The sequence below is a fragment of the Prionailurus viverrinus genome, chromosome A2 (genome assembly GCF_022837055.1).
Source record: "Prionailurus viverrinus isolate Anna chromosome A2, UM_Priviv_1.0, whole genome shotgun sequence".
NCBI classification, from domain to species: Eukaryota; Metazoa; Chordata; class Mammalia; order Carnivora; family Felidae; genus Prionailurus; species Prionailurus viverrinus.
The window spans coordinates 65,542,437-65,566,723 of record NC_062562.1 but is presented as its reverse complement, the minus strand read 5'-3'; the positions used below and the strand labels follow the sequence as shown (position 1 = coordinate 65,566,723).

The window sequence follows — 24,287 nt, the reverse complement described above, 5'->3', positions numbered from 1 at the left end:
TCTGAGCTGTCAGCACAGAGCCCGACGCGGGGCTCGAACTCACGGACCTCGAGATCATGACCTGAGCCGAAGTCGGACGCTTAACCGACTGAGCCACCCAGGTGCCCCCAGGTCGTGTTTTAAATGAGCCTGGGGAAGGGTCACACCGAGCGGCAGACCCTGCAGGAGATGTTGTAAGATCAGCTCATGCTTTCGAACCCAAGTCCTCGTGTTTGTACCAGTGCACGTCCAGCTGCTTAAGTGAAGCCCAGGTTTGGTCCTCGTCAGCTGCGTCCCTCTGGGGGGTCACCGATACAGATGTCCCGAAGGAGAACAAGACAGCTATCAAAGCTTGAGTTCCTGTCACCCCAAAACCTCCTTACATCCCTGTGGGAGCCCCTCTGTCTTGGCTTGGGCTCTTGCCACTGGGAAAGGATAGTGTCCAGTGTGCTGGAACAGGTTGACTTTGTAATTGGCCTCTGTGTTCTTCGTAAAATTTAAGCACATACGACGGCCAGGCGTCTGGTGTTGAGTTTTATGATCATGCTCTTAACAGTGTTTTGTTTTGCTTTGCTTTGCTGCCTTCTCCTCCCCCCAGTTTTTTTTTTTTTTTTTTTTTAAGAGAGAGAGGGGCAGAGAGAGAGGGAGACAGGATCTGAAGCGAGCTCCGCGCGGACAGCAGCGAGCCCGACGCAGGGCTCGAACTCAACAAACCCAAGTCAGACACTCAACCGACTGAGCCACCCGGGAGCCCCACCTCCCCCCAATTTAATAGTAAATTTGAGGAGACAGGCCTCCAGCACATAGAATTTTCCGCTTTGGAGCTTCTTCCTCCCCCACCCGCCCCCAAAATTTTGTTGAGAAACTGCCTTCCACCCTCAGTTCTTGACAATATCGCTGTAACTTGAACATGAGGAGCTCTCTGTGGGAAGGAACCCATCCTGCGTTAAGTGAGATAGCGAAGGCCAGCATGGATCAGTCAGTTCTGGGGGGAAAGCCACTGGACACGCAAGGCAGAGACTTGGGCACCCCCTTCTTTATTCGGGCGGAAAATGGGTACGTGACTATACTAGCACGTCCGGTTAAGTACTGGCTTGCGTGAGGGCAGGATGCTTACTTACTCTCAGTAATGGGGGAAAATGCCACCCTGTCCCAGAGCCGGCTGCTCCCTTTTACAGCATCTAATTCAGTGTTTCAAATATGTCACCAAGTATTGCATTAAAAGAACAGAAAAGTGACATTACTAGCTTTTGTGTTCTTTCTGGTTTATATTCTAAGAGTAATTCAAATACTTGTCTGGTGGTTTATTTGTGTGTGCTTACCCTGGTGCCAGTAGACTGTGGGTGGAGACAGAGACCGGAAAGGAGTGAGCGTCAGATGGACCAGGGTCCCAGGCCCATCTGCCTTTTCCTGGAGACCCCACCCCTCAGCCTGGGTGACTGAGAAGGGGAGTGTGTAAGTGCCATCAAGGATACACAGGGCATGGGAACAAATAACATGAGGTCATTTTAGCATTGTTAGAAGTCTGCTTTCTGTACTGAGGCTTTTTTTTTTTAATGTTTTATTGATTTTTGAGAGAGAGAGACAGACCACAAGTGGGGAGGGGCAGAGAGAGAGGGAGACACAGAATCCAAAGCAGGCTCCAGGCTCTGAGCTGTCAGCACAGAGCCCGACGCGGGACTCGAACCCAGCAGCCGTGAGATCATGACCTGAGCCGAAGTCGGACGCTCTAGTGACTTGAGCCCCCCAGGCGCCCCTGCGTATGGAAGTTTTCAGTGGAATGTCCTCACATCTTGCAGCCTTTTTGTTGTATTGCATTAATCTCGCTGTCAGAACAAAGATGATTTTTGCCCCGGAGCTGAAGGAATCCAGGTTTACAGTGTTATTAGCTGGTGTGGCTGTGTGTGCTGGGGCACTTGTGAGGGTGGGCGCTTCATCAGCCCCACAGATGCCCCATCACAGTCCAGGGGGCCAGGAGTCTCCTGAACTCGGGTGATGCCAGTGTCCCCGAGTATCCCCCAATTCACACACATGCTGTTAATTACTTCCCAGATAGTAGGTGGGAGCAAATACTGTCATAGAGAAGATGGCTCTAAAAAGTTGTTTTGGGGACAGCTGGGTGGCTCAGTTGGTTAAGCATCCACTTGAGCTCAGGTCATGATCTCATGGTTTGTGAGTTTGAGCCCTGTGTCGGGCTCCGCACTGACAGTCAGAACCTGAAGCCTGCTTTGGATTCTGTGTCTCCCTCTCTGTCTCCCCCTCCCCCGCTCACGCTCTGTCTCCCTCTGTCTCTCTCAAAAATAAACAAACACTTAAAAAACTAAAAAAGAAATCAGAGGAAAGACGTATGCTTTTCGAAAGGTGTATATGCTCCATTGCTTGGGAAATTTCAGGAAAGAGAGGTCGGCTTTAAATATAAAAGCATTCTGCCCAGCAGATATAAAAGAGGCAAATGAAATTCTTTGGAGGAATCCACACTGTTATTCTTCTCCCGTGGTAGATAATCCCCTGTGGTGGGGGGCATTATGAAAATCTTGGACATTCAAACTAGGGCATTTTCTTAGTTGTTTTTTTTTTTTATTTTTTTTTTTTTTTTGTTTTTTATTTTTAAAAAAAAATTTTTTTTCAACGTTTATTTATTTTTGGGACAGAGAGAGACAGAGCATGAACGGGGGAGGGACAGAGAGAGAGGGAGACACAGAATCGGAAACAGGCTCTAGGCTCTGAGCCATCAGCCAAGAGCCCGACGCGGGGCTCGAACTCACGGACCGCGAGATGGTGACCTGGCTGAAGTCGGACGCTTAACCGACTGCGCCACCCAGGCGCCCCTGTTTTTTTTTTTTTTAAAGGCATGCTTTTTTTTTTTTTTAGCTATCATCTTCAACTTAAAATCTTCAGTTTTTAAGATACATTATAATTTTGAATAACTGAAAGTCTAGTTTTTAGTGATCTCACTTGTGCTAACTGACCTCCTAGGATTCAACTCAGCATATCCATGGATTGAACTACAAGTGTAGCTCTTTCCCCTGCTCTTACGGGTTTGATCTACTGGACGCTTTTTCAGCTCTGTTGTTTACTAGTGTTGCAGATGTTACGACTGTGTCGTCCAATACAGTCATGCATCAGGAATTCACGAGCTGCCGTTGCCCTTGATAAGCATGACCAGAGGACTGCACATTCACCTGCTGGTTCGTGTGTTTGGCCCTTCCCAAGCTTGACCGAAGGGAGAGTGCAAACGTCCCTAATTAATGTGATTTGTTTCCATTTTTGCAGCCATGCAATGATGGACCTGCTGGTTGAACTTTGCCTTCAGAACCACCTGAATCCATCCCACCACGCTCTGGAGATCCGGTCTTCGGAAACCCAACAGCCTTTGAGTTTTAAGCCAAACACTTTAGTTGGGACCCTGAATGTGCACACTGTGTTTCTCAAAGAGAAAGTTCCCGAAGAGAAGGTTAAGCCTGGCCCACCTAAAGCACCTGAGGTCAGTAGGACAAGCGGACCCTTTGTCACCTGAGGACATATGCAGACACCTGTGGCCCAGGGGTTGAGGAGGGGGCTGGTGGGGCCCCTCTTATCTAAGTAACACCTGCAGACAGCTGTTGTTGGAACGCCTACTAACAACGCTGGGCAAAGTGAGGCCCTCACTGGGCTTCTTTTCAAAGATGGAAGTAAACTGAGCTTAATAACATTCATGGTTGTAACTTTGCTCCTTCGGATGTTATAGAAGAGGAGTCAGTCTAGACCAGAGCCATCCACTGGAACTTTCTGCACAGATGGGAATGGTCTGTAACCCTGCATGTTCCAAGGAGGCCGCCCCTGGCGCGTGTAGCTAGTTATTAAGCAGGTGCGATGCAACTTGTGTGATTGAGAAACTGAGCTCTTAATTGTATTTAATTATAATTCTTTTACATTGGAATAACCACAAGGATCCAGTGGCTACCATGTTGAATTAGATAGAACCGCTCTAGAAAATCCTAGGTCTTTCAGTCCAAGGAAGCTATGGCAATACAGGGAAGATTTGAACTTCTCCTAGACAGAGGAAAAACAGGAGTTTTCCCTTTTGAGAAACTGACGTCCGAAATTTGTACTCAATGCACTTGGGGAATATCTCATACACAGATTTATTTCAGGCTTTTGGTTATTGGTTAAAATGAACTCCAGCTGCTTATGGTACTTCTTAATAAAGCTTTGCTGTGAATCTTTTAACGCCATTGGAAAGCTTTTAGGTGCTTGGAATATCTACTAAATTTTTCTGCTTTTAAACATGGCAGTTTGGCCAGCAGTTCATCTTCTGTACGTTTTTAGGTTTGGGTGGTTAATAAATTATCATCGGTGCCATCGATACTCTGGAAAGGGGCATGGGATCCAACTAACTATTCAGCACACACTTAGTGGGTCTACTCTTCAGGGCGTTTGGACAATGTCGAGTCAGTAAAGGCCAAGACAAAGTTGCCTTTATGAACCTTTGGCATATTAAAATTTTTTTGACGGGTCCATTTAGCAGTAGACATTTAGAATCAGGTGTAGTCAAACCGATTGGTTTTTTTCCCTGATTATAATGGCTCTCATTATATGTTTATCCCGTGTATATGTCTGTTGTATGCCTCTTATATATTTCCAGCTTAAATACGTGTATGTAGTATATATACACAAAAATATGTATATACACAGACATGTATACATATCGTATATACTTATAGAGATATTAATATATTTATGTGGGTCTTTGGCTATTTGAACAAAAATTTGATATCTTGGGGGTTTTTTTAGGATTTTTCTTGAAATTGAATTATTCGTGATACTTTCAAATGATTTTCATGTAGACAATATGTGCAGGTGCCTTGTGTTCAGGTCTGTTGGGATCCTTGAAAGATGGTAGTTAGGCGTAGGTGTTAAATTATAAATCAGGATCCCTCCCGATGTCCATTCCCTTGTGTTGTTAGCAGTTTGTTCCTTAGTGAGCGAGTCTACGGTCAGTGGTTTATTCCAGGTGCATATTGTTCACTACTGAGTCTGCCATTTCCCCCCATGACCCACTCAGTTTCGGGCGAAGGGCTCGGGCTGCCCCAGATCTTGCCGTACTCATTCTAGAACACCAATAGGGGTTGGAGCCGTGTGCAAACACGCCCTTATAGAATACTTTCGTCCGGTATGTTCTTCCAGAAATCCGTGCGCTTGGTAGTGAATTACCTGCGAACACAAAAGGCGGTGGTGCGTGTGAGCCCCGAGGTGCCGCTCCAGAACATTCTCCCGGTCATCTGTGCAAAGTGTGAGGTCAGCCCAGAGCACGTGGTCCTCCTCAGGGACAACATCGCCGGTGAGGAGCTGGAGCTGTCCAAGTCCCTCAACGAGCTGGGGATCAAGGAACTCTACGCGTGGGACAATAAACGAGGTGAGGCCGCCCTGCGTCTTTGACGCCCGCTGGGGGAGAGCCCGGGCGGGAATCACCGTGCCTGGATTTTCAGGCCACTCAAGCTTCGTCCAGAGTTGAAGTGGGCAGAAAGTAAATTTGGTCTGTTCCTGTTCCCCTCGATTGTAATGATGCGTCCCCCCCCCCATCCTGAGCCTGTCCTGCTCTTTCCCTGTCTCCTGTGAGCTTCCGTGACATGAATAAAAACAGGCCCTGGACCAGAACTACTCACAAAACCTGCATGAACCAGTGTCTCTTGGATTTCTTTTTCAGTACCTGCCCCAAGTCTCAAACATTGCTCATTGTCAGAACCAGCTGACAATTCAGCTTTTTCTAAAACTGCCCGAATGAATTATAGTTCAGGAGATCAGTCCTCGAGAACCACCCACAAGGCCACATGGGGCTTCCTCAGTGTTGATGCCAGAGACACCTACTGCTCGTGTGAATTTGGTACTTGACCTGACGGCCCAGAGCCTCTGGGGGAGTGGCCGCTCTCGAGACCACTCGCTGTTGGCACAGAGGCTGATAGGTGTATAAGCAGATTTCCCTGATTGACACAAAGGGCTGACCATACTGAAACAGCTGTCAGACCAAAATAAATCAATGAATGAGCAAGTAAAAAAATAAATACATAGCCCTTGACTTTAGAATTTACTGAAACGAACTTCATATAAGTGCCTTTTAATGAGGCTCATTTGATCTGTTGCCTTATATTTATTCCACAGGTATCGAGTGGGTAGGGTTTTTAAAGTATAAACCTATCCTGTTTTTTCGTGTTTTTCTAGCGTCCTTCAGATTCTTCTGGGAAAATCTGTTTCTCTTATTACTGATGTCATTGCAAAATCAGTGATCATCATGGAATCTCTCTCCTCTGCCAGATCTCCCACAGGTTCTGGACCCCAGGTCTCATTTGCCATTCGAGGAAGGGTTTTAGCTCAGTCACATATAAAATGCATAGACTATTTATTCCTGCAAAAAAAAAAAAAAAAAAAAAAAGAGAGTGCTCTGACATTTGAGAGCAATGCATCTTGTGTTTTATGCCGCATCTCTCAAAAACCCAGATGAGATTATTCCCAGCATCTGCTCCGAGGGTTGGATATAGTGGGCGTGTCTGTCAGGCTCTTATCAGCCCTGTTTAAATTTGGTTTCTGTGCCTCTTTGGAAATAGAGCTTTCATTTGGTAAGACAAGAAAAAAAAAGGAGAAAAGGAAAGAAAAGAAAGAAAAACTGTCCCCACAAATATGTGGAAGCAAAAAGCTTGCACAAACACGCGTTTCTCTTCTAGGTCAGTCATCAGCTCTATCTGATGGGACCCCAGCAGCGTCCCCAGAAAATAAAGGAGTAACAGCCGGCACGGGCATGGTGGGTGACCGGCCCCTGCCCGGGACACGGTGTCTCTTTCATCTGGACCATACGGTGCCATGTGCTATGCCGGCTGTGCAGTATTTGATTATCATCCCTGCCAAATGCCTTTATCCGTACTGGCAGTCAAGTATTTGGGAAGAAGGGAGAACATTCCGGAAGATGTCTGCGGGGAGCCCTCTCTCTAGGCCCCTCATGCATTACATCCCCTCCCCAGCCAGCAGCTGCTCCAGAGCGGGCAGGGCCAAGGCCGGAGGCGGGGCCAAGGCCGGAGGCGGGGCCAAGGCCGGAGGCGGGGCCAAGGCCGGAGGCGGGGCCTTGCTAGGCAGAGGTCCAACTCTTCTGGAATTCCCGCGGTTGGCAGCCTGGAGAAGCAGAAGGCTTTGCTGCCACCTGCTTCCATGGGAGCTCTTAGCAGCCCGGCAGCTGCGGGCTGGAGGAGATCAGGGGCTGGGGACTTGGCCCCTCTCCTGCAGGGGCGCAAACAGCACCTCCCTTCCCTCCCCCGCCCGGGGCCTGCAGGGGGCGGGGGCCGAGGCTGTACTCAGGGGCTGGTGCAGACCAGCGAGGCTTGCCCTCACTTTCTCCTTGCCTGCTTTTTCCAGTTCTTCTGACCAAAACTCAGTCGGAGCCTTCTCTGAGCTGTCAAGGTACAGTGAACCCGCAGGCCTGCTCCCACCCCAGCTGGACTTTGCATGGCTCTGGGCTAGGACGATGCATGCAAGTGCACTGGCGTAGAGGAGCTGAGGGAACGCAGGCTTGCCGCGCCCGCCGGGCCTCCGGGGGCGTGTCTGTCCGCTGCTACGCGGCTTCGGTTTGGCGTCTTGACACCCTGGTTGCCTAAGAGAAGAATGTCCTTTGTGTGGGGGTTCGCTCGGTGGGTCCACCCGCTACGCAGTGAAGGAGGCCGTTGCAGAAGATGGGTCCTTCTGGAATACACAGTTTCAGGACCGAGCAGAAGTAGCACTTGCAGAAGATGCCCCGTTTTCCTTTTCACCCGTGCCCACCGGTGCCCACGAGGTCCATCCTGTCTGCTGCAGAATTTGGGGCAGTGTAGATCGTGAAGTCTAATCTTTTCTGTCGTAGAAGCGTATATACACGATCATTCTGGCTTTTGGACTTCTTCTGACATTTATCGTAAACCTTACATATGCTCACATACACCTATATTTACACGTACATGCACACGTATACATGGATACATATAGTCACATTGGAATTTTATTTAAATGTTTTTATTTATCTATTTTTGAGAGAGAGAACACAAGCAGAGCAGGGGCAGAGAGAGGGCAAGACACAGAATCGGAAGCAGGCTCCAGGCCCTGAGCTGCCAGCACAGAGTCCAACGCGGGGGCTGGAACCCATAAACCACGAGATTATGACCTGAGCCGAAGTCAGATGCTTAACCGACTGGGCCACCCAGGCACCCCTGTATGTTGGAATTTATGTGACCTTTTTGAACTGTCCACACACACACACACACACACCCAAGTTCATTCAAGTCCCGGTGAGTCCTGCAGGATGCAGGCCTACGTCCTCTTGGTGTTGGTCTGGAAACACAGCCCGTGGGTGTGGGCTCTGACACTGCGGTGGCCCAGGCCACCCTGCACACTCCTTGTCTGCTGAGGTTTACTCCGTCCTACCCTGCAGACAAGTCCGGCCGACAGAAGGATCCTCCCCCGAGAAGCACAGTGAATGGCCGTTGTTTGGGGCAGGAACCTCCCGTCTGTGAAGGCTTCCTCAGTTCACCCGGGTCTGATCTGGGGCAATAGGCAGACGGAGGTCAGCACGGCTCCGATCGGCGCTGTGCACACAGGCTCGTGACGTGCCGCACTTCTGCAGGATGCAGGCCTACGTCCTCTCCTGCTTGCTCACTCGCTCGCGCCTGTGCCCTGGCCGCTGAACGGCCCTGACCTTCCATTTTCCTCGTCCGGAAGAGTGAGTGGTTTGGATGAGCTGGTTATTTCAGGGCCCCTGCAGCCCCATTCCATCCCCCCGCGCCGCTCCGTTCATCTCTGTTGTTCTCCGAATCCCGTTAATGCTTCGGCACAGTTGTGTGCACGCTTACAGATTGAGCACGTCCTCCTCGAAACTTTGATTCGTGTTTAACTTCTAGTAAATCAGCGTAAACCAGACGAGAACAGGCTCCGGGCTCAAATTGTGTGTTTGGAACCAGAGAGTGTATGTGTTCTCCCAGCCGGGCTGTGTGTCCGTGGCCAGGTGCTGGCTGTGACATGTGGCGGCCACCTGCCGACACTTGGGCTGACGGGAACACGGAGGGACACCCAGGGCTCTGGCTCCCTCCTGCATTGTCTGCCGAGGCCCAGAGGCCTCACAGAAGGCGCCTCTCAGTACAGAGTCGCCACTCCCTCGCCCCCGCACCTAAGGCCATCTGCCTGGGGGCCCTGCTGCCTCCAGACAGCCACCGCCTGCGGCCATACAAGAGAGTAGCTCTCGGATCACCGCGGGCAGCTCTGGCGGCTGGGCCGCCCCTCGGCCATCCAGTCTTGCGGACTTGGTGACCAACCTCTACTGCTATTCAGGGAAAGAAAAAAGAGGCTTGATTGCGCGACAGTTTCCTGATCAGTCTGTCATTTCCGTGGTTGGTGTAATACCCGGTGTGCCAGTGACACGTTCCCTCGTTCGCCTGCCGAGTTCTATGATACCACACATTTACTACCTCGGCCTCACGTGGCCCTCAATGCTAGACACACGATTGATTATAAATACACCTGTCGACGCCTACTGTTGTTCACCTGGGTGTAGTTTTACCCTGTAGCGTAGCACAGCTCAGCCTTCATAGCTTGGTGCCTGGCGCGGCGGGTTTCAGTGCGATCAGCCGTGAAATCTGTGCACACGCGCGCGCGCGCGCGTGTGTGTGTGTGTGTGTGTGTGTGTGGATGCATGCCTCGCGATGGGAGTCGCTCGCTCACTGATCTGGATCGGAGGGCACCAGTGGCTTGGCTGGAGTCGCCTGCACGCAACCGAGGGCCTGGGCCTCAGCACTAAACCCCAGGCCTTTGCCGCTCCCAGAAGAATTTAAGGAATGAGGGTGCTTGGGTTTTACTTTGCTGGGGAGGCAGCATTAGCGTTCATGCGTTTGCTACTAACGTACCGGCTCTCGTGTGTGTGCTCTCATCGGAGGATGAAATTCTAGGCCAGCAGATAAAGAAGCTCCCTGCTGCTTACCTTGTTTGGGTTGATGTTCTGACAGCAGACTGTGTGATCCCAGTCCAGACTTTCCTACCCGTAGATTGGCGGTCGGGCTGTCCAGCAGCTGGCAGTGGGCCAGGAAATTCATCTTTCTGTCCCTCAGGAACACCCCCATGCCCCCCCCTTGGCATCTCTGGGTGCCTTGGAAGAGAAGAACCAGATGAGTTCATGACAGAGGCCTGGCGTCGGGTGGCAAAGTGGTGTGCCCTCGACGCTCCTGACCCCCATTCTGCTGGTTCTCAACCACAGCCCGGCAGCAGAAGCACCGGGGGTTAGCGGGGAGTGAATGCGGGGCGCTGGGCCCCACCACAGAGGCAGGGGTCTGACTGGCCCAAGTCCTCAGTGACGCCATGATGCCGTCAGCTGCCCGACAAGTCTGGGCTTCGACGTCCCCGTCTGGGGACTCCTGGAGAATGTCATCGGGAAGGAAGACCTTCGGGTTGAGGTCGTAGAAAGCAGATCTGGAAACACGAATCCTGGCAGGTCACATAGGGTTATGTCAGCTACCACCTGGGTAAACCATCGCGGCCAGCCCATGTTCTGGAAACGAGTGGCCATTTTTAAGCCAGAAAGCTATTGACTTATTTTATTTAGTGAGCATTTGTACCTCACTCATAATTCCAATTGCGGATGTTTAACACAGATGGCCCCGTCCTAGTCACCAGTCACGTGTGGCCCTTAGGCACGTGGAGTGTGGCCAGACTGAGCTGAGATGTGTGCTGTGACCCGCACACTCAGCACCAAAATGAATTAAAAAAAATTTTTTTATGTATGTTTATTCTTGAGCAAGAGACAGAGTGTGAGCAGGAGAGGAGAGAGAGAGAGAGAGAGAGAGAGAGAGAGACAGAATCTGAGGCAGGCTCCAGGCTCTGAGCTGTCAACACAGAGCCCAACGTGGGGCTTGAACCCACGAACCATGAGATCATGATCTGAGCCAAAGTTGGACACTTAACCGACTTAGTCACCCACATGTCCCACCACCAAAATGAATTTAAAACGTCTCATTAATGGGGCGCCTGGGTGGCTCAGTGGGTTAACAGTCTGACTTTGGTTCAGGTCATGATCTCGCGGTTCCTGAGCTCGAGCCCCACATTGGGCTGTCAGCTCAGAGCCCTCTTCAGATCCTGTGGCCCCCGCTCTCTCTGCCCCTACCCTGCCCTCTCTCTCTGTCTCAAAAAACAATTTAATTAATAATTTCTCTCTCAATTATCTAATGGCATGATAATATTTTAGAAATATTAGATTAAACAAATACATTATTAACATCACACCTGGTTGTTTTTGACGCAGCCTCTAGAGAATGTAAAACAGCGTGTGTGATTTACTTCATTTTTCTAGTGGACGGTTCCACCCTAGAACTGCTTGATTGATTTGTTTTTATCATCATGCACAGGGTTCAATCCCACCCAGAGGAAAATGCCACCCAACTCACTGAAAATTGTGAGAACCTTTAGTGATTTCACAAATGGGACATGGAGGCTTTGAGGTGGCTTGAAATGCTTTTTTTTTTATTAAAAATTTGTTTCCATTTATTTATTTTTGTGAGACTGAGCACAAGCAGGGGAGGGGCGGAGAGAGAGAAGGAGACACAGAATCCGAAGCAGGCTCCAGGCTCTGAGCTGTCAGCACAGAGCCCAACGCGGGGCTCGAACCCATGAACCGTGAGATCATGACCTGAGCCGAAGTCAGACAATTAACTGACTGAGCCACCGAGACGCCCCTCAAAATGCTTTGAAAGAAATAGTTGCTGGTTTGTCCTATAAAAACCAAAATAAAGTTTAAGGGTGGAGGACTCATTTATCGAGATGTTTAAAGTGTGGTGTTTAATCTCATTCCATAGACTGATAATAACGATACTTTTCTTTTCTCCGCAGAAACCTTTAGAAAATCATCGCTTGGCAACGATGAGACAGATAAAGAGAAGAAAAAATTTCTGGGATTTTTCAAAGTTAATAAAAGAAGCAGTAGTAAGGTAATGGACTGAATACACGTATGATTCTGCATTACGTAAAAATAGTTGCGTGGGATGTTTGTACTCACCCTGTCTTGGAATTTTTCTAAATATTTGTAGGAATGTTAATTTCTTCAGGTGAAAGGGAACTTATTCATATGCAGGAAAGTGACTGACATACATCCAGACTTGATTCCTAAAGCAGGGTGATAATGTTGTGTTCGCCAGCGGGACCCAAAGCCACGAGCCCTGCTCTGCCAGCTCGTGCACGGCACCCAGTGTCAAAAAGGTATATTTTGCTAATCCCTAGTATTTGCTCCTTCCTGGTAAGTGAGACTAAAAGGACAAAAGCGGTCCGGCCACTGGCGGGCTCTGATTCCATATTTGTATCCGGTTCCAGGCAGAGTGGGAGGGCAGCCTGGTGGTGGTGAGAAACCCCTGTGCCCACCGCCCAGACCTGTGCATCTCATTTCCCGGGTTCAGGAGGCTGAGGGAGGGGACGGTTCACACCGCTTTGCTGATGAGGACGGGAAGCAGGAAATAACGGTGCTCGGGGTCCGGGCTTAGATCCGGGCTGCACAGCCCACAGCACCCCCGGCCCTCGGTGGTTTCTGGTTCAGAGGAGGGAGGGGCAGCGAGCTCCAGGGTGAAAGCCAAGGTCAAGTGTGGCTCAGGAGCTTGGCCTCCTGCAGGTGTCTGTTGCCTTTGGCAGTGACCCCCACACACCGGCTCATTTTCCTCTTCGTGTGTCCTGATGCTTTGATTTTGGTTTTGTGAGTCTCTTTTTTGTTACCGGTTACATGCCCTTTCCCTGATGTTGCCGGGTGTCCTTTGAAAATCAGTGCTCGTGGTACTTCTCTCAAGACCCTTGGTGCTTTCCTTCTCTCTATCCCGTATTCCCTCCCAGCCCCTCCTCCCCCTTCCCCCTTCTCCTTTCTCTCCTCTCCCCCTTCCTCATCCCCTCTTCCTTTCTCTCTCCTCCCCCTTCCCCCTCTTTTCTCTCCCCTCCCCCACCCCCTCCTCCTTTCTCTCCCCTCCCCTCCTCACCCCCTCTTCCTTCCTCTCCCATCACCTCCCCCCTTTCTCTTCCCTCCCCTCCTCTCTTCTCCTTTTTTTTTTTTCTGGACAGGTCAGGATTACTTGAAATTACAGATTCCGACTTTTGCGTTTGAATTTCCCTTCACTCTATAAATGTGGGGCTTCTGGGTTCCTGAAATTTGGGAGATCACATTTTCCAAGACTGCGTTCCTCGCTGTCCTCCTTGATCCTGATGGAACCAAGTCATAGTAAAATCTACCGTTTCCTCACACGGGGATCTCAAGAGTCCTCTGGAGTCTTACTCCTTTGGAGGGAAGGAACTGCCAGCAAAGCCAGTAAAAAACCAACACACGCTTTTGTTTTTAGCAAAATAAGGTCGCCTATGGCGTGGGGGTGGGAGGCTGCCTGGCTTACGCCACCGCTGGGGACCCTGGGAAAATGCCAAGGCTGCAGGACTCTTTCTGTCCTGGCGTCTTGGCGCTGTCCCCGTCAGGCTGCGCTTAGTTTCCCTTCTCCTGCACCTCCTCTCTCCCTTACTTTGTTTTATTTTGCCCTTGACTTCTCTTACCGGAGTACCTGTGGTTTGTGGCCCCAGCCTCTCCAGGCCTTGTTCCTCTTTGCTTCCTGGATTGAGAGGCTGTGCTAAATGCAGCTTAGCTTGGTCTTCTGGAAGCCTGCTGGCGGGTAGTATCCAGCCCATTGCACAGTCGAGGAAGCACAGGCTGCATGCCCCTGGGCTGACCACGGTCCAAGTCCACACCGGCCTGTCCTTCCAGTGCCCTGGCTCTTCCTCCCTTTCTCCCACTGTACTTGGTTCACACTTTTCTTCATGAATCCTAGGAGGGTTGGGTGAAATCATACTTTTTTAAAGTTTTTTTTAATATTCTATTTATTTTTGAGAGAGAGAGATAGAGCGTGAGTGGAAGAAGGGACAGAGAGAGAGGGAGACACAGAATCCGAAGCAGGGTCGAGGCTCCTAGCTGTCAGCACAGAGCCCGATGCGGGGCTCGAACTCACAAACTATGAGATCATGACCTGAGCCAAAGTCAGACGCTTAACCGACTGAGCCATCCAGGCGCCCCGGGCAAAATCATTAAGTGATTCCTAAAATGTTATGATGCCAGATAGTCTGCACACATCTCAAGAGAACAGAACACTGAGAATGGAGAAATGCCAAGGCAATTTGAAGCTAACATAGGTCTTTGCAGTATCTCCTTAAAAGCAAATATATATATATACGTGTGTGTGTGTGTGTGTGTGTGTGTGTGTGTGTGTGCATGTAGTCTCAACAAGGATATACTTAAGGGATAGCATTTTGGCTGAAGTAGCTGAAGGTGCATATCTCTCCTTATTATAAAGCTTTGGTATCTTAGGGGCACCTGGGTGGCTCAGTCGGTTGAACGTCTGACTTCAGCTCGGGTCAGGATCTCACGGTTCATGAGTTTGAGCCCCATGTTGGGCTTAAATGCTGTCAGCCCAGGGCCCGCCTGGGATCCTCTGGTCCCCTCTCTCCCTGACCCCCCCCCCACTCATGCTCCTCTCAAAAAATAAAAATAAACCTTTGGTATTTTCATTTTTGGTATTTTAAACTTGGGGGTTTCATTTGAAAACATGGTAATTTTCTACTATGTGGACACTATTTATTCTTGTAACTCAGCGGTTCTGAAAAAGTACCTAAGAATCACCCTAAGACCTCGCCTAACAATTGGATTCTTGGGTCTTCTCCCCAAAGATTCTCATGGGGGAGGGAGGGTGTCAAAAGCTGTATCTCCTACTGTGCCCTGTGATTCTGTAGCCGGTGGCCAGTGAACCATCAATGCGAAGCATCGTTCTTCACGATGGAGCGAGATACCATGATTGTTTATCTTTTGTGGACAGAGAGTGAGATGTTCGGTGAATTGTTTCTGCTGCACTCACTGAGCAGATTTAGAAAGCCCCAACCAACACTTGTTACTTAATTGGTTTTCGGAGCCCACTCATTCGGCCCAGACGCACTAACTACTGTTTTCTTCTTGTGCGTTTTCCAAGCGGACGATATGCTTTTGGGAAAATGCAAAAAGAAAATGCCTCCCCGTGAGTCATGGATTTCACAACCAGTTTTCAGATCAGTGACCACTTTGGTTAGAGGCTTCTGGGTTCCTGGGCGGAGGGACGAGGCCCAGGATTCCCATCTAGAGTCTGCTGCCTTGAGGACCACGCTGGTATCTTTGGCTGCAGTAATCGCTGAGGATGACTTTCGACCTGGGCTTGCTTGACCTTTGACCTGGAGATGACCTGACGCGTGTCTGTGTTCCAGGCGGAGCAGATCGGGCGGTGCGGGCTGGACGGCGATGGGGACCCGTCACGGTCGGCTTTGGGAAGGGGCTCGAATGTGAGTACTAACCCCGCAGGGGCTTCTTGCTAACCGGGCGTGCTTCTCGCTGCTTCAAGGAACCTTCTAAAAATGGAATCCTAGATTTGTTTGGTTGTTAGGGTTTTGTGCTTTCAGTCTGGATAAATGCACAAAGCTGCACATGGGCTACTCGGTTACCTGCCCGTGCTACGCCGGGAGCAGGTACCAGTCCGCACGGTCAGGAGGATCCTCGCTTAGAAGGACTGAACTTACGCTCTCCGGACTCACTCCTGTACGCTCAGGAGGAGCTGATGGTTTGGGGGCCACCTGGCCCTCTTTCCCACCCTGAATCCACCAGTTCCCAAACTCCTCAACTACGCTTCGAAGGGAAATTTATTCAAGTTTTATGTATTTATTTTTTTAGTTTTATTTTGAGAGAGAGAGACAGGGGAGAGAGAGGGGGAGAGAGAGAGAATCCCAGGCGGGATCCCCACTATTCGCACGGAGCCCGATGTGGGGCTCGAACTCACGAACCATGAGATCATGACCTGAGCCGAGATCAAGAGTCCGACGCTTAACTCACTGACCCACCCAGGTGCCCCGAAAGGATTTGTTAAAACTACCTGTGCCCTCATGTTTCAAAGTCGGCATGTAAAACTTTTCTTCGTAATTAAAAAAATTTTTTTCACGTTTACTTATTTTTGAGAGAGAGAAAGAGACAGAGAGACAGAGTGCGAGCAGGGAGGTACAGAGAGAGAGAGGGAGACACAGGATCTGAAGCGGGCTCCAGGCTCCGAGCTGTCAGCATAGAGCTTGACGTGGGGCTCAAACCCACAGATGACGAGATCATGACCTGAGCCCAAGTCAGAAGCTTAACTAACTGAGCTACCCAGGTGCCCCAAACCTTTTTTTCATGATTTTAAATACTTGAAGGAAAAGAATTCATAGTATGTTATAAATACTGACATTTAAAGTATATCTAATAAAGATATGCTTTACCATCACATTTTAAACATTATATGGGCAAACCCTTCTATAGCGATAAGAAATTTTGCATTATTTTCCTTTTCCGTTCTGCCAGTCCCCGTGTAATATTCTGTTCTAGTCAATATACATTTTATGCTTAAAGGTCTTTCATAAAGGCTTAAATGAAATGTAAGATAAAAACGTCTGTCGAAATTGGATTCTTTTAAATTTCACGTGATCATAAAGCTTTAAGTAGAAAAACCTTCTTACAGATTAAGTTCACATTACAGCTGCAAATAAATAAAAACAGTATAAATATGTTATGACTTTTGATATATAATTGTTGAGCATGAAAAATCACTTTTTTAGAAGTTTTTTTTATTTTGAGTGGGGGAGAAGGGCAGACAGAGAGAGAGAGAGGAGTCCCAAACAGGCTCCATACTGGCTCAGCACGGAGCCGGACACAGGACTCGATCCCACAGACTGTGAGATCACAATCTGAGCTAAATGAAGAGTCAGACGCTCAACCAACTGAGCCACCCAGGTGGCCCTGAGAAGTTAATTTTTTTGAAAAGATGTCACCTTTTAATAAGACAAAAAGTATTTTTTTCCATTTATTTAACATATCCATTAATGAACATAATTTATGAATAAATCTAGATAAGCTTCCACATTAATTTGGGGACTCTTTTATATTAAGCCTTGAAAAACATTTTACATAAATAAGTCTACAAAGAAGGAAGAGTTCAGTTGTCTGCAGTTCCTGAAGGTTATTCACAGAGTGATCTATTGTGAAAATGGTTTTGAATGGACTTTTTTTTTCTTAACTTTTTAATGTTTGTTTATTTTTGAGAAAGAGACAGAGCGCGAGCAGGGGAGGGGCAGAAAGAGAGGGAGGCACAGAATCCGAAGCACGCTCCAGGCTCTGAGCTGTCAGCACAGAGCTGACATGGGGCTCAAACCCACGAACCGTGAGATCATGACCTGAGCCAAAGTTGGACACTTCACTGACTGAGCCACCCAGGAGCCCCTCGAATAGTGTTTTATCTCTACCTGATTAAGTTCTTTTCAAATTTGTCAACAGACAAGATTTGGAGGCCATTTGACTGGTAAAGGACTTGTTACTCAATCACCCTGGAGTTATTGACTTCTGGGAGGTATAAGAAAAACCTTATCCAGATTTATCAAATAATAATTATACTCACTCCTTGTAAGCATTTTTTTAAATACCGTTTGAAGACTTCCTTCCTGAAGGAACAAATGTGATAGAAACAGGTGTAGACATCAAATAATATATGTGAAGAATTAAAAATTTTTTCTTTATGTTTATTTATTTCTGAGACAGAGAGAGACAGAGCATGAGTGGGGGAGGGGCAGCGAGAGAGAGGGAGACATAGAATCCGAAGCAGGCTGCAGGCTCCGAGCTGTCAGCACAGAGCCCGACGCGGGGCTCGAACCCACAAACCATGAGATCATGACCTGAGCCGAAGTCGGTCACTCAACCCACTGAGCCACCCAGGCACCCCATACGTTTAGGTATGATGTAATTACTGAAATGATATGCATTGTTTCTAGATAAAAGTGTAAAAAGTAAAAAAGACCAGTTTGACATCATACTCTTTTTTTTCCTTGTTCTATTTTTCTGTAGTCTCAAGTTAGACCTCCCAGCTGCTGATTTTACTAACGTGTTGATCTGGGCTGGAGAGTAGCAAAGCTGACCGTTTTCTTTTTCTTATTTTATGGAGATACAGTTGATGGGGAACATGCTGTTATTTATAGGCATACGACATAATGATCTGATGTATGTATGTACCATGAAATAATCACCACAGAGAGTTTAATGCCCCCACTCCCCAAGATATTGTGACTCTAGGTGGTGATGGATGTTATAGGCACTTTCTGAACCTAATATATTATCAGCAGGGTTCAAGGAATTTGAAATATTGTCAGCATTCCCTCACATTTGCCAATATAGTGGGTTTTTTTTTAATTTTATTTTATTTTAGAGAAAGCAAGAGAGGGAGAGCACGAATTGGGGAAGGGGCAGAGGGAAAAAGAAAGAGAATCTCAAGCAGGCTCCAGCCTCAGTGCAGAGCCTGACGCGGGGCTCGATCCCACGACCCTGGGGATCATGACCTGAGCTAAAATCAAGAGTCAGACACTCAACCGACTGAGCCATCCAGGCGCCCCACCAATACAGCATTTTTTAATGAAATTAAAAAAAAAAATCTCATCCCAAATTTAATTTAATTTAATTTTATTTTATTTAATTTTATTTTATTTTATTTTTAACATTTATTTATTTTTGAGACAGAGAGAGACAGAGCATGAACGGGGGAGGGCCAGAGAGAGAGGGAGACACAGAATCTGAAGCAGGCTCCAGGCTCTGAGCAGTCAGCACAGAGCCCGATGCGGGGCTTGAACTCACGGACCGCGAGATCATGACCTGAGCCGAAGTCGGATGCTTAACCGACTGAGCCACCCAGGCGCCCCTCATCCCAAATTTTAAATCTGTTTTTGTCAAGAACTGGGGCTTATAGCCACTTTGGTTTATGGAGAAAGTTTGCCCTATAAACGAATTGGCAAAACAAGCCCTTATTTTCCAACCAAGAAGCCAAATCAAATTTAATTTGGGTTAAAAAAGAAAACTCACATCATACTTTAAAATTTAAGTGAATGTGTTAATACATGTCCCCATGACAATGATATGACTTCTGAATCTAACAGTAGATGTGTGCAAATGTTTCAGTTCCTCACATGTCACTTTAAAAACATAGGAGTTTAGGGGCGCCTGGGTGGCGCAGTCGGTTAAGCGTCCGACTTCAGCCAGGTCACGATCTCGCGGTCCGTGAGTTCGAGCCCCGCGTCAGGCTCTGGGCTGATGGCTCGGAGCCTGGAGCCTGTTTCCGATTCTGTGTCTCCCTCTCTCTCTGCCCCTCCCCCGTTCATGCTCTGTCTCTCTCTATCCCAAAAATAAAAATAAAAAACATTGAAAAAAAATTAAAAAATAAATAAATAAAAACATAGGCGTTTAATGCCCTGAACTTAATGCTACTTTTCCCTTTTAATGGTCATGGGTTTTTTTCCTAATTTTAATTTTTTTATTTATTTTTTTATATTTAAATTCAAGTTAACACAGTGTAGTCTTGCCTTCAGGAGTAGAATTTAGTGATTCATCACTTACACAGAACACCCAGTGCTCATCCCCAAAGGTGCCCTTTTTTTAAATTTTCTTTTTTACATTTATTTATTTTTGAGAGGCAGAGAGAGGCAGAGCACAAGTGGGGGAGGGACAGAGAGAAAAGGAGACACAGAATCCCATGCAGGCTCCAGGCTCTGAGCTGTCAGCACGGAGCCCAACACGGGGCTCGAACCCACAAAGCTCAAGATCATGACTTGAGCTGAAGTCGGATGTTCAACCGAATGAGCCACCCAGGCGGCCCCAAAAAGTGTCCTTCTTAATGCCCGTCACCATTTAACCTACCCCCCACCCACTTCCCCTCCAGCTACCCTCAGTTTGTTCTCTGTATTTAAGAGTGTCTTATAAGTGCCTCCCTCTCTATTTGTATTTTGTTTTTCCTTCCCTCCCCCTGTGTTCATCTGTCGTGTTTCCTAAATTCCACATGTGAGTGAAATCATATGATCTCTGTCTTTCTCTGACTGACTTATTTCACTTAGCGTAATACACTCTAGTTCCATCTACGTTGTTGCAAATGGCAAGATTTCATTCTTTCTCATCGCCCTTTTTTAAAGTGTATTTCTATTTAAGAGCGAGAAAGAGTGCTAACATGCATGAAAGCGGAGGAGGGACAGAGAGAGAGAACCCCAAGCAGGCTCCACGCTGTCAGCACAGAGCCGGGCACAAAGCTCCATGCCACCACCCTGGGATCCTGACCTGAGCTGAAATCAAGAGGCGATGCTCAACCAGTTGAGCCATCCAGACGTCCCTTAATGGCTATATTTCAATGCTCTGTGCAAATCAGCTCTCAGCTGTCAAGACAACCAAATCTCATTGGTTTCCAGTTTGAGGAAGGATTTACACGTGGCCGGAGCTGAGGCCGTGCTCGAGCTAGATGCGGCCGCAGGCACCTGTCCACAGAAGTGCCTGTAACCATTCTTATCTTTGTCTAAATAACCCTGAATAAAATTACCTAATGATTTTTAAGACAATCTCGTCTTTAGTTGTGTAATCTACGCAGGTTTTTACCTGCCCTGACCACATCAGCAATGCCATTTGCTTGGCGAAAAAACAGACTTAAATCCACTGAGAATGGCTTGAAATGTCCGTTGACTCATTAGTCTGTAATTTTGGTCTCAATTTTGGCCACAAATTATTGGATAATGTCTTCTAGGAGCGCTTGGGTGGCTCACTCGGTTGAGCATCTGACTTTTGATTTTGGCTCAGGTCATGATCCCGTGGTCGTGTGATTGAGCCCTGTGGCGGGCTCTGTGCTGAGTGTGGAGTCTGCTTAAGATTCTCTCTCTCCATCTCTCTCTCTCTCTCTCTCTCTCTCTCTCTCTCTCTCTCTGTCTCCCTCTGCCCCTCCCTCATTCGCGCACATGCACACGTGTTCTGTCTCTTTAAAAAAAAAAAAAGTCTTCCAATGTTTCATACACTCTATAAGCTACATTTGTGTTTGAGTAAGGAGTCTATTTAATTACACTAGAGGGCTTGGCTGCTCACACCTTTTTACTTTACTACAGTTAAGTATTACAGCTTTTTCTACAGCAAAGAATGGCCGCATAAATTTTGTTGTGGCCGTTGCTAATCTGTGTGAGTTTTTTTCTCAGTGCAACGTAAGAAAATACATTTATGATATAGATAAATAGAACCTAGGCAAAAACTTCATAGGAACTGTTCAAAGCATTTATAAGAAAAATTATAAAATTCCACAGAGGCACACAAAAGTAGAATTGTACACGTGGAAGGCATACCGTGTTCTTAAATACGAAGATTCAACATTATTCTGTTGATTGGGTTTTGTCATAGAGCTAAATAAATTGGTTATAAAGTTTACTTGGAAAAATAAACAAGCAATAACTAGCCGGGAAAACTCTGAAAGGCAAGGAGGGTGGAAAAGCCTAACTAGTTTTAAAATGCTTCTTAAGGGTTGCCTGGGTGGCTCAGTCAATTAAGCGTCTGACTTCGGCTCAGGTCATGATCTCGCGGTCCAATCCGTGGGTTCGAGCCCCGAGTTGGGCTCTGTGCTGACAGCTCAGAGCCTGGAGCCTGCTTTGGATTCTGTGTCTCCCTTTCTCTCTGCCCCTTCCCTGCTCTCACTCTCTCTCTCTCTCTCTCTCTCTCTCAAAAGTAAATAAACATAAAAAAAAAAACTTTTTTAAAAAAAATAAATAAAATGCTCCTTAAGCCTCTGTAATTCAGACTGTGTCATATTGGCCACAGTAGCTCAGTGGAACCCAATAGAAAATCTGGAGCGAATTGAAGACAGAAATTGATATACAATTTGGCCACGTGTCAAATCAGTGGAGGAAAATAATCTTATTAATTCAGGAATTTGAGATCACTGAATAGCCCTACAGAGAAAGATAAAATTGTGTACATTTTCACCATAAATATGAGGATAAAAAACAAATGAATCAGAAATGTAAATGTAAAAATTGAAACCATACAGTTACTAGCAGAAAATAGGAGTGAATTCATCTGCAAATTGAGAGTAGGGGATATACTTTCCTAAGCACTGGTGAATTTGACTGCAAGGGAAACTAAATTCTTGAATGACAAAAGAGAGGGAGAGAAGGAGGGAAAGGGAATGTTAGAAGCAAAGTAAATGTCCAGATGATGAATGTGGGACCAGGGCTCTTAGAAAAGCAATGGCAACCATAAATAAGTGAAATCATAGGGCATTTGTCTTTCTCTGTCTGACTTTATCTTATTTAGGGTGATTCCCTGTAGGTCCATCAACGTCAGTGCAATTGGCAAGATTTCATTTTTTTCTATGGCCGAATAATATTCTGTCGTACATCTTTTCTATGCATTCAGCTATTTATGGGATCAAAAAAATAAAAAGCAAACAGAAATGGACTCATAAAAACAGAACAAACTGGTGGTTGTCGGAGGGGTGAGGGTGGGGGGAATGGGCGAAGTAAGCGAAGGGGATTAAGACGTACAAGCTTCCAGTCACTGGGAAGAAAAATACAGCTCAGAGAATGTAGTTGATAATATTGTAATAATGTTGTACAGTGTGACACTACACTTACCGTGGTGGGCATTGAATGATGTAGAGACATGTTGATTCCCTATGTTGTACACCTGACACGAATACAACATTGTGTATCTACTTCAAATTAAAAAAAAAGAAAGAACGAAAGAAAGGAAAAGGGGGCTCCTGGGTGGCTTAGTCAGTTAAGTGTCCGACTCTTGGTTCTGGCTCAGGTCATGATCTCACGGTTTGTGCGTCAGACCCCCACATCAGGCTTGGGATTCTCTCCCTCCCTCTCTCTCTGCCCCTCCCTGGCTTGCTACCTCTCTCTCTCTCTCCCTCCCTCCCCTTAAAAATAAATAAATGAACAAACATTAAAAAAAAGGTGACCTTCTGACCAAGAGAGATATTCATTGAAAGTTCGCAGAAAAAGAGGTGTAAGTGATGCCTAAATAAATGGAAAGTGCTCAGATTCACTCCTAATGAAAAACAGAAGTTAAACCTACAGCAAACTTCCCTTTCACCTCTTCCGGGGTCTGTTTGAACAGTACAAAGCTGGAAAAGGAGAAAGATCCTTAGATGCCGATGGAGTGTTTTCTGGGATTTTTTTTTTAATGAAGGGCAACTTTTACTGGACTTTTAAGTGTCCAACCTCGGCTGAGGTCATGATCTCATGGTTTGTGGGTTCAAGCCCGGAGTCGGGCTTTGCAATGACAGCTAGGAGCCTGCTTGGGATTCCTTCCCTCCCTGTCTCCATCTCTCTCTCTCTCTCTCTTTTTCTCTCTCCCCCTCTCGCCCCCCTTCTCCTCTCTCTCTCTCTCTCTCTCTCTCTCTCTCTCTCAAAACAGATAAATAAACTTAAAAAAAAAAAAAGGACTCCCTTGCTAGAGGATCAGGAAGGACTTCCGAGCGCTGCCGGGAGAGTGTGTTGAGTCAGTGCTGCCACTAGGGGTCAGTGTTTTCAAAAGCAGAGTGAATCCTGCTGACACTGTCGTCCTGGCCTGGAAAGAGCCCAAATTCCCTGTTTGGAATGTCCACAAATTGCGAGTAGAAAGCTATGTCCTGAGGGCTGAGCCACAGGTGTGTGAGGTAGAACTGAGTTTTGTTCTAAAGCAGTTTTGAAGAGAGCTATGGTGATGGCTTTGTACCTTTCGCTCTTTTTATTTTTATTTTTAAGTTTATTTATTTTGAGAGAGAGAGAGCACGAGCAGGGGAGGGGCAGGGAGAAAGGGAGAGAGAGAGAATCCCAAGCTGACAGCGCAGGGTGCGACACGGGGCTCAAACTCACAAACCATGAGATCATGAGCTGAGCCGAAGTGGGACGCTCAACTGACCGAGCCGCCCAGGCGCCCCATGTTGTGTATTTTCTTGCACCTGTCTTTCTACAGACACCCAGGGCCAGCCTCATGATACACAGCTGTGATTGCCTCCACGGAGCTCTGTGCCGTTCACAAGGTGCTCTATTTCAGCGTGGTCTCTTTGTAATTTGTTATGACTCGGGCAGTGAGCAGCTTCTCTCTCGAATCATCTCAGTTGACTGGGATGCAGCAGAACTCTGCCCCTTCTTTGAGAAGCAGACTCTAAATTCAGCAACCATCGCTGCCTGGTTTTGTTGACACAGCGGAGTCGTTGAGTAGCAAAAGCTGAATGACGTTAAGCTCTTTGAGAGCAGGATACATTTGTTGTTGTTGCTGTTGCTGCCGTGATTGTCCATATTACGCTCTCCTGGTTGTGCGGCCAGCGGCCAGTGCAGTGCTTGGAACCAGCAAGAGGCGCTCACGTGTACCCATGGAAGGTACCCAGGCCACGTTCATGTGCAGCCAGTGAAAATTGATTTCCACATAGTTTGACGCTATATGTCTGATGCTAAAG

General features: G+C 47.4%; 1 protein-coding gene across 5 annotated transcripts in view; it reads left to right on the top strand.

The window, feature by feature from the left end:
• Window positions 1-24,287, top strand: part of COBL (cordon-bleu WH2 repeat protein) — a 276,082-nt gene that overhangs the window by 114,640 nt on the left and 137,155 nt on the right. For 3 of the 5 annotated variants that reach the window (XM_047849242.1, XM_047849241.1, XM_047849238.1), the window contains exons 3-5: window positions 3,253-3,463; window positions 5,146-5,374; window positions 11,842-11,939. In XM_047849242.1, coding sequence (XP_047705198.1) covers window positions 3,253-3,463; window positions 5,146-5,374; window positions 11,842-11,939 — 538 coding nt within the window. Of the gene's footprint in view, window positions 1-3,252; window positions 3,464-5,145; window positions 5,375-7,359; window positions 7,405-11,841; window positions 11,940-15,252; window positions 15,328-24,287 lie in introns of all 5 variants that reach the window. The other 2 variants (XM_047849239.1, XM_047849240.1) reach the window with 2 other exon arrangements.